The sequence below is a fragment of the Culex quinquefasciatus genome, chromosome 2 (genome assembly GCF_015732765.1).
Source record: "Culex quinquefasciatus strain JHB chromosome 2, VPISU_Cqui_1.0_pri_paternal, whole genome shotgun sequence".
NCBI classification, from domain to species: domain Eukaryota; kingdom Metazoa; phylum Arthropoda; class Insecta; order Diptera; family Culicidae; genus Culex; species Culex quinquefasciatus.
In genome coordinates, this window is record NC_051862.1 from 50,677,799 (window position 1) to 50,688,105 (window position 10,307).

At 41.9% G+C, this 10,307-nt stretch overlaps 1 protein-coding gene across 1 annotated transcript; it reads left to right on the forward strand.

The window, feature by feature from the left end:
• Positions 1-587: 587 nt before the first annotated feature.
• LOC6045870 (ficolin-3) lies at positions 588-1,986 on the forward strand. The gene is made up of 4 exons (XM_001863116.2): positions 588-733; positions 788-973; positions 1,032-1,715; positions 1,775-1,986. The coding sequence occupies exons 1-4, from the start codon at positions 603-605 to the stop codon at positions 1,899-1,901; spliced, it is 1,128 nt and encodes a 375-aa protein (XP_001863151.2). The 5' UTR covers positions 588-602; the 3' UTR covers positions 1,902-1,986.
• The last annotated feature ends 8,321 nt before the right edge of the window (positions 1,987-10,307 follow it).

Consider the following 10,307-nt stretch of genomic DNA (forward strand, 5'->3'; position numbering starts at 1 on the left):
CAATTGCAAGATGAAACTCCGAACGACAAACTTTCGTGTTCTGGCGATTCACCAGTCGGGCAGAAGTTTGTTGGTTCTTGGGGTGGTTTTGTTACCCGATAGTTGGGCGCCGAAATTAGGACACCCTCGGAGCATTCGCAGCTTCCACGCTACTTTGAGTTTCTTATCACTTCTCAGTCTTCTTCGTTTTCTTGTTTTGGTGGTGAGTGACGTAATTACTAAGCTATTTGTATGTAATTAATGATTGGATCGGGTTGGCTGGTGGCAATGATTGAGCAGAACTTTGTCGTCTGAATTAAAGCTACTGCCTTTTGGATGATTGAAATTGAACTTTCTTTTGCAAACTGAATCATTGTGCCATACGATATAGATTGTTTCAGAACAAGCCAAGATCAAAGCTGTGTGATACATTTGTATGACAACTTTCAAGTGTTTGCAAATAAAAATCAGAATGCAAGTTAAATAATTGATAGCAACAATAACACCGTTTCACACTTTTGATCCACTTCAAGTCGAGATTTGTTTCCGGTTTCACTACAGTATAAATGTTTCCTAGCAACGGTCAATCCGAATCAGTTCCAGTCAAAAGTGAATGCATCAAAATGAAGTTCTCCGTTGCATGTCTGGCCACTCTGGCCCTACTATCCTCAAAAGTTCGCTCCAACGAAGTTGAAGTAGCTGAAGATCGAGCTACCCCTACGGTTGATCATCTACTGCAAATCGTCCAGCTGAAGTAAGTTTCGCAACAAATTGCAAGAACATCGCACCGTAGCCTCCTCCCTTCCAGATTGGACGAACTGTTCGTCGAGAGCAGCGAACAGGTCGAGCAGCTGCTGACCGAACTGTACCATCTGCGCCAGTCGGTGGAACACGTGGCCTGGCTGACAAACCGGGTCGAGCGAGCCGTCCAGAAGGTCCAGCTGGACAACGACGTCCTGGTGCGGAACGTCAGTCTGCTGACCAGCCAAACCGAGTGAGTATCTATTGCGTGTGTTTCAAGTCTTGAAGTGCTAATCGATTGCTCTTCCCAGCAACATCATCCTCAACCAGCAGTACTGCGCCAACCACGAGGCGCTGAAGAATCTGTTCTTTGAGCTGACTCCAAAGTGTTTGGGCAATCAAACGGTACCACCGATTCCGACCCCATCCATCGCGACGACTACTGAGGCTGCTGAAACTTCGACGATTCCAGATGATCCCATCGTGTACGAGCGATGCACGCAGGCTCCATCGATATCGGGCGTGTACCGGCTGCGCCGCCAGGACGGAATCGCTTTCAGCGCGTTCTGCGAGCAGGAACGGTTCGGCGGAGGGCTGCTGGTGTTCCAGAATCGACTGGACGGGTCCGTGGACTTTAACCGAAGCTGGAGCGAGTTCGTGGAGGGCTTTGGCGATCCCGCCGGGGAGTATTGGCTTGGGTTGGAGACTCTGCACCAGGTGGCCTCGAATGCAACGGATCTGGTCGTCGCCATGACGAACTTTTCTGACGTTGAATTCTACGAGAAATATTGTGGTTTTTGGATCGATGATGCAAGTGTCAATTATCGCATTAGATTTACTACCCAAGGAAGCGGGACAGCCGGAGACTCGTTGTATTCTTACTTTAGTGAGCACTTCATGACCTACGACCATGTCTCCAATGCAAACTATAGAGACTGCATCGCTCAGCTAGGAAGTGGATTCTGGCACTATTCGTGCAATTCGCAGATTGGAAGGTAATATCGTTTTTTGACCCAAGCTGAAGTGATTTCAGCTGATAACAACTTTATTGCAGGAACAACCTGAACGGAATCTACGGTCTGGGCAAAGGCAGGCAAGGCATCTGGTGGGGAACATTTGGCAATCTTTCCGTGCAGAATACTTCTCCGCTGAAAACGGTGCAAATGATGGTACGCTACTGAATAAAATGTCCTATAAAAAACAAAAAAATATTCTAATAAATATTCTGAAATATATATGTTGTAATTATAATCAATCCAAAACAAATGCTACACGGTGTATTTTTCTGATTTTTGTCATCATGAAAGGAAGGCTTTTTCCGACATTTTGCAGGGTCCGGCGAATTATTTCGTCGGGGGGTCTTCATTAACTGTTTTTGGAAGCAAAATATAGGGGTAATTCTCCGCCAACTCACACAGTAGTTGCCCCGACCCCTCTTCGATTTGCGTGAAACTTTGTCCTAAGGGGTAACTTTTGTCCCTGATCACGAATCTGTGTGAGACCAGATTCCGCCCGGGAAATCGTCTGCCGAGGATGACCAGTGCGGACTGACATCCGATCTGGTCGAGCGTCGCTCGAGGAAAGAGCCCGAGAGCTGGACCTGCTTTGCCAGCTGTCACCGAACCGTTCGCGTGGCTGCGTCCATGCGCTGTCAGCACTTGGCTGCGTCGAGCCCAGCGTACGAGGGGCTTATTCGACTACATCCAATGGAGTGCGTTCGCATTCACCGCAACAGGGTGTATCACGCCACACAGAATCCGAGGTCCGTTTTTTGATATCTCGTGACGGAGGGGCGGTACGACCCCTTCCATTTTGAACATGTCAATTTTGCAGCCTTTGAGATAGAAATTTGACTTTTCGTCCGACGTCTCAGAATAAACGTTTTTTCATCGAAAAACACTAAAAATGTTTTAAAATTTTCCCATTTTTTACTCGACTTTTTGGACTTTATTTTAAGAATGTTTTTTTCATTTAGGTGTTTTTCTAACTTTGCAGGGTTATTTTTAGAGTGTAACAATGTTCTACAAAGTTGTAGAGCAGACAATTACAAAAATTGATATATAGACATAAGGGGTTTGCTTATAAACATCACGAGTTATCGCGATTTTACGAAAAAAAGTTTTGAAAAAGTTGGTCGTCATCGATCATGGCCATTCATGGTCACCCGCGACAGACACGGACGACGAAACAAAGAGAAACGCAAAAAGTAACTTTTTCAAAACTTTTTTTCGTAAAATCGCGATAACTCGTGATGTTTATAAGCAAACCCCTTATGTCTATATATCAATTTTTTGTAATTGTCTGTTCTACAACTTTGTAGAACATTATTACACTCTAAAAAATAACCCTGCAAAGTTAGAAAAAACACGAAATTTTAAAATGAAAAATTTTGTTCTAAATGAAAAAATGACCCTTCTGGGACAATGTAGATTCGAAAAGTCCATTAAATTTCCCATAAAATGACATGTTCCAAAATTTTTTACAGTCGAGTAACGGAAAATGGGAAAGTTTTTAAAACATTTTTAGTGTTTTTTTCGATGAAAAAAACGTTTATTCGGAATTCTGAGTACGCCATCAAATCGGACGTCTAATTTTACATAAAAGTCCCTTTGACACCAAATTTCTATCTCATCACCGTTTCAGGCTGCAAATTGTTGAAAAACATCTCTTTTTTTGCATGTTCAAAAATGGAAAGGGTCGTACCGCCCCTCCGTCACGAGATATCAAAAAACGGACCTCGGTTTCGTGATCAGGGACAAAAGTTACCCCTTAGGACAAAGTTTCACGCAAATCGAAGAGGGGTCGGGGCAACTTTTCCCGATTTCGTGTGAGTTGGTAGAGAATTACCCATAAAGAATTTGTTTTTTTCGATTTTATAGGATTCAGAAAATTTAATGGAAATCGATGGGTTCTTGTTCATGTCCATGCACATTGCCTCAAATTACTAAATTACATATTTGACCTCAAATAAAAAGTGACCAACTCAAATTAACCAGATTTCTAGCTTTCTTTTAAATAACCTCAAAATCCAAGCTGGAAACTTCAAAACGACTAAAAATCATTTCTTTGTATAAATTGTTATGAAAATACAGCAACATAATGTTTTAATTCTCTGTCGTAGAACACTATAATATCTGAAAACATTTTCGAATCAATCGCATTGTAGAAAACAGCTTTTTGAACAATTTTCAAAAAAAGGTATCAATTATGGTTTAATATAAGCAGAGATATACCCAACTTCGTGGAATAAAAAGTTACTTTCTCCAAAATTTCTGGATTAAATTCCCATTCCAACACTTCCTACTGTGATATTTTTAAGGATAAAGGCATTTTGCTGAAACATTCAAACTTAAAACTGATATAAAATTTTGATGAAATTTGGGCAGTTCTCTACGGAATTCGTCTATTTTCAATAATTTTAATTTTTGTATTTTTTAATCCGTCTGAAATTTTGTGGTGCCTTCGGTATGCCCAAAGAAGCCATTTTGCATCATTAGTTTGTCCATATAATTTTCCCTACAAATTTGACAGCTGTCCATACAAAAATGATGTATGAAAATTCAAAAATCTGTATCTTATGAAGGATTTTTTTGATCGATTTGGTGTCTTGGGCAAAGTTGTAGGTATGGATAAGGACTACACTAAAAAAACGTTACTTAATCCACCTAGGTGAATGGGGGCTTCCTCTTCTCGGTTCATACACAAATAAATGTATTGAGAATGTACATGTATATATAGAGGCGATTCGTTGATTGAGTTCTAAAATTCAACTAAATTGGTAATATTATTGTTCACAATGATAAAGCTTAATTTTCTGGGTACAATGACCCTTTGTACGACCGCAAAGGATTTAAAATGGATTTTTAAAACAATTTAAAATAATAACTTTGCGATCCTTTTGACTGAAAGCAGAATACTTAGTATATAGTCTAGAGACTTACTAAATCGAATGCTATTCAATCCGAGTAGAAGTAAAATACGCCCATGTTCGTCGACGAAAATCCATGTAAGCAATGCACGCGAGTTTTTACACCGTGACGGCATAGGGGGATGGCGTCACTATTTTTAGACCACGTTTTCCACTTTTTCTTATCGAAACCGACTACTTTAACGACTTCATTTTGCTGGGCGAGATAGGACGCCGTCTATTTTTAGACGATGACTCAGCACTTTTGCACTTAAAAAAACCAGATGGCAGCACGATGTAACGCCACGTCCCTATGCAGTGCTCGAACGAGTCAAAATTTCCGTAAACTCTCTCCTTCTCTCGCCTTGCATTCCGCTCTCACCTTCTACAGCTAAAGCGAAAATTTAAGAAAGGGTAAAAAGTGTATCGCTAACGGAGTCGATCGATGGCTCATGGATAGGTATCTAAGAACACATTACATATTGTCATTTCCCGAAATGACTTGACTTGTCTTGGCTTGGCGAAGACGTTTTTGAGGCTATTCTGGTCCTGATTTAGGGACGACAGAATCTTAGCATGCTGGACGCGATTCACAAAGGGAATTTTATTTCCTAAAATGACATTCGAAGCACGATGAAAAATGCTTTCGAGTGAAGTATAATAGTTCTGGGTTTTTAGCCGGATGGGCGAACCAGCATGTGATAATGCATTGGTATCGTCAAAAATAGCAGTTTAGTGCAGATATTAGCGACTAAGCCTAATAATTCGTCGAGATATGTATCTCATTGGATTGGGTTTTGAAAAAGCTTTACAAAAATGTGCAACATGCCGAAATTTTGGTTAATTTTGGCCACGTTTTAGTCGATTTGGAGGCGGCTGAATGCAAACAGTTTTCTTAAAGTGGCTGTAACTTTGGCTAATTTCAATGGATTTTTGTCCCGTTTCAGCCGTGGATGGAGGACATTCCAGACTACCTAGTTGTGCAAAAATGAAGCAATTTTGAAAATTTTTCATCGTTTTTGTTTTTCCATTTTAGTTTTGCAAATCGTTTTTCGTAAATATCTTTTGACAGGAAAGGGCTACGGGAAGATTTTCAATAGCGACTTATCGGAAGCTAAGAGGGATCGAATGCAACCGGAAGTGTCCAAATCCGTTCAGCCATTTCCGAGAAATCGAAGTGCAATTTTTGGCCAATTTTCAAGTGATTTTATATGGCATTCCTCGGAGAGGAAGCCAAAACTCAGGTTCCCCAAAATAAAATAATCTGCCGTAAACCAATTGCGACCAGTTGGTCGCGTTCTTGTTGCACTCTTCTCAACAAGTCGAGTCGGCGTAGTGAGCTAGGGCGCGCCCTAGAATTTTATTTTTGGCCGTGGGTTCGAATCTCGTTCTCTCCCGCTCGCTCTCTGAGCTGATTTGTTTTTTCTCTCTGCGCGTTGTCGAGCAATCTTCCGGCCGGAAGGTGCTCGACTTGGTTTCGAGCAATCTTCCGGCCGCTCGACTTTTGGGGCCATGCTGGACCTGATTTGAGGTCGGCGGAATCTTTGCATGCTGGACGCGATTCACAAAGGGAATTTTATTTCCTAAAATGACATTCGAAGCACGATGAAAAATGCTTTCGAGTGAAGTATAATAGTTCTGGGTTTTTTAGCCGGATGGGCGAACCAGCATGTGATAATGCATTGGTATCGTCAAAAATAGCAGTTTAGTGCAGATATTAGCGACTAAGCCTAATAATTCGTCGAGATATGTATCTCATTGGATTGGGTTTTGAAAAAGCTTTACAAAAATGTGCAACATGCCGAAATTTTGGTTAATTTTGGCCACGTTTTAGTCGATTTGGAGGCGGCTGAATGCAAACAGTTTTCTTAAAGTGGCTGTAACTTTGGCTAATTTCAATGGATTTTTGTCCCGTTTCAGCCGTGGATGGAGGACATTCCAGACTACCTAGTTGTGCAAAAATGAAGCAATTTTGAAAATTTTTCATCGTTTTTGTTTTTCCATTTTAGTTTTGCAAATCGTTTTTCGTAAATATCTTTTGACAGGAAAGGGCTACGGGAAGATTTTCAATAGCGACTTATCGGAAGCTAAGAGGGATCGAATGCAACCGGAAGTGTCCAAATCCGTTCAGCCATTTCCGAGAAATCGAAGTGCAATTTTTTGGCCAATTTTCAAGTGATTTTATATGGCATTCCTCGGAGAGGAAGCCAAAACTCGGGTTCCCCCAAAATAAAATAATCTGCCGTAAACCAATTGCGACCAGTTGGTCGCGTTCTTGTTGCACACTTCTCAACAAGTCGAGTCGGCGTAGTGAGCTAGGGCGCGCCCTAGAATTTTATTTTTGGCCGTGGGTTCGAATCTCGTTCTCTCCCGCTCGCTCTCTGAGCTGATTTGTTTTTTTTTTTCTCTCTGCGCGTTGTCGAGCAATCTTCCGGCCGGAAGGTGCTCGACTTGGTTTTTCGAGCAATCTTCCGGCCGCTCGACTTTTGGGGCCATGCTGGACCTGATTTGAGGTCGGCGGAATCTTTGCATGCTGGACGCGATTCACAAAGGGAATTTTATTTCCTAAAATGACATTCGAAGCACGATGAAAAATGCTTTCGAGTGAAGTATAATAGTTCTGGGTTTTTTAGCCGGATGGGCGAACCAGCATGTGATAATGCATTGGTATCGTCAAAAATAGCAGTTTAGTGCAGATATTAGCGACTAAGCCTAATAATTCGTCGAGATATGTATCTCATTGGATTGGGTTTTGAAAAAGCTTTACAAAAATGTGCAACATGCCGAAATTTTGGTTAATTTTGGCCACGTTTTAGTCGATTTGGAGGCGGCTGAATGCAAACAGTTTTCTTAAAGTGGCTGTAACTTTGGCTAATTTCAATGGATTTTTGTCCCGTTTCAGCCGTGGATGGAGGACATTCCAGACTACCTAGTTGTGCAAAAATGAAGCAATTTTGAAAATTTTTCATCGTTTTTGTTTTTCCATTTTAGTTTTGCAAATCGTTTTTCGTAAATATCTTTTGACAGGAAAGGGCTACGGGAAGATTTTCAATAGCGACTTATCGGAAGCTAAGAGGGATCGAATGCAACCGGAAGTGTCCAAATCCGTTCAGCCATTTCCGAGAAATCGAAGTGCAATTTTTGGCCAATTTTCAAGTGATTTTATATGGCATTCCTCGGAGAGAAGCCAAAACTCAGGTTCCCCAAAATAAAATAATCTGCCGTAAACCAATTGCGACCAGTTGGTCGCGTTCTTGTTGCACTCTTCTCAACAAGTCGAGTCGGCGTAGTGAGCTAGGGCGCGCCCTAGAATTTTATTTTTGGCCGTGGGTTCGAATCTCGTTCTCTCCCGCTCGCTCTCTGAGCTGATTTGTTTTTTTCTCTCTGCGCGTTGTCGAGCAATCTTCCGGCCGGAAGGTGCTCGACTTGGTTTTCGAGCAATCTTCCGGCCGCTCGACTTTTGGGGCCATGCTGGACCTGATTTGAGGTCGGCGGAATCTTTGCATGCTGGACGCGATTCACAAAGGGAATTTTATTTCCTAAAATGACATTCGAAGCACGATGAAAAATGCTTTCGAGTGAAGTATAATAGTTCTGGGTTTTTAGCCGGATGGGCGAACCAGCATGTGATAATGCATTGGTATCGTCAAAAATAGCAGTTTAGTGCAGATATTAGCGACTAAGCCTAATAATTCGTCGAGATATGTATCTCATTGGATTGGGTTTTGAAAAAGCTTTACAAAAATGTGCAACATGCCGAAATTTTGGTTAATTTTGGCCACGTTTTAGTCGATTTGGAGGCGGCTGAATGCAAACAGTTTTCTTAAAGTGGCTGTAACTTTGGCTAATTTCAATGGATTTTTGTCCCGTTTCAGCCGTGGATGGAGGACATTCCAGACTACCTAGTTGTGCAAAAATGAAGCAATTTTGAAAATTTTTCATCGTTTTTGTTTTTCCATTTTAGTTTTGCAAATCGTTTTTCGTAAATATCTTTTGACAGGAAAGGGCTACGGGAAGATTTTCAATAGCGACTTATCGGAAGCTAAGAGGGATCGAATGCAACCGGAAGTGTCCAAATCCGTTCAGCCATTTCCGAGAAATCGAAGTGCAATTTTTTGGCCAATTTTCAAGTGATTTTATATGGCATTCCTCGGAGAGGAAGCCAAAACTCGGGTTCCCCCAAAATAAAATAATCTGCCGTAAACCAATTGCGACCAGTTGGTCGCGTTCTTGTTGCACACTTCTCAACAAGTCGAGTCGGCGTAGTGAGCTAGGGCGCGCCCTAGAATTTTATTTTTGGCCGTGGGTTCGAATCTCGTTCTCTCCCGCTCGCTCTCTGAGCTGATTTGTTTTTTTCTCTGCGCGTTGTCGAGCAATCTTCCGGCCGGAAGGTGCTCGACTTGGTTTTTCGAGCAATCTTCCGGCCGCTCGACTTTTGGGGCCATGCTGGACCTGATTTGAGGTCGGCGGAATCTTTGCATGCTGGACGCGATTCACAAAGGAATTTTATTTCCTAAAATGACATTCGAAGCACGATGAAAAATGCTTTCGAGTGAAGTATAATAGTTCTGGGTTTTTAGCCGGATGGGCGAACCAGCATGTGATAATGCATTGGTATCGTCAAAAATAGCAGTTTAGTGCAGATATTAGCGACTAAGCCTAATAATTCGTCGAGATATGTATCTCATTGGATTGGGTTTTGAAAAAGCTTTACAAAATGTGCAACATGCCGAAATTTTGGTTAATTTTGGCCACGTTTTAGTCGATTTGGAGGCGGCTGAATGCAAACAGTTTTCTTAAAGTGGCTGTAACTTTGGCTAATTTCAATGGATTTTTGTCCCGTTTCAGCCGTGGATGGAGGACATTCCAGACTACCTAGTTGTGCAAAAATGAAGCAATTTTGAAAATTTTTCATCGTTTTTGTTTTTCCATTTTAGTTTTGCAAATCGTTTTTCGTAAATATCTTTTGACAGGAAAGGGCTACGGGAAGATTTTCAATAGCGACTTATCGGAAGCTAAGAGGGATCGAATGCAACCGGAAGTGTCCAAATCCGTTCAGCCATTTCCGAGAAATCGAAGTGCAATTTTTGGCCAATTTTCAAGTGATTTTATATGGCATTCCTCGGAGAGAAGCCAAAACTCGGGTTCCCCCAAAATAAAATAATCTGCCGTAAACCAATTGCGACCAGTTGGTCGCGTTCTTGTTGCACTCTTCTCAACAAGTCGAGTCGGCGTAGTGAGCTAGGGCGCGCCCTAGAATTTTATTTTTGGCCGTGGGTTCGAATCTCGTTCTCTCCCGCTCGCTCTCTGAGCTGATTTGTTTTTTTTTTCTCTCTGCGCGTTGTCGAGCAATCTTCCGGCCGGAAGGTGCTCGACTTGGTTTTCGAGCAATCTTCCGGCCGCTCGACTTTTGGGGCCATGCTGGACCTGATTTGAGGTCGGCGGAATCTTTGCATGCTGGACGCGATTCACAAAGGGAATTTTATTTCCTAAAATGACATTCGAAGCACGATGAAAAATGCTTTCGAGTGAAGTATAATAGTTCTGGGTTTTTTAGCCGGATGGGCGAACCAGCATGTGATAATGCATTGGTATCGTCAAAAATAGCAGTTTAGTGCAGATATTAGCGACTAAGCCTAATAATTCGTCGAGATATGTATCTCATTGGATTGGGTTTGAA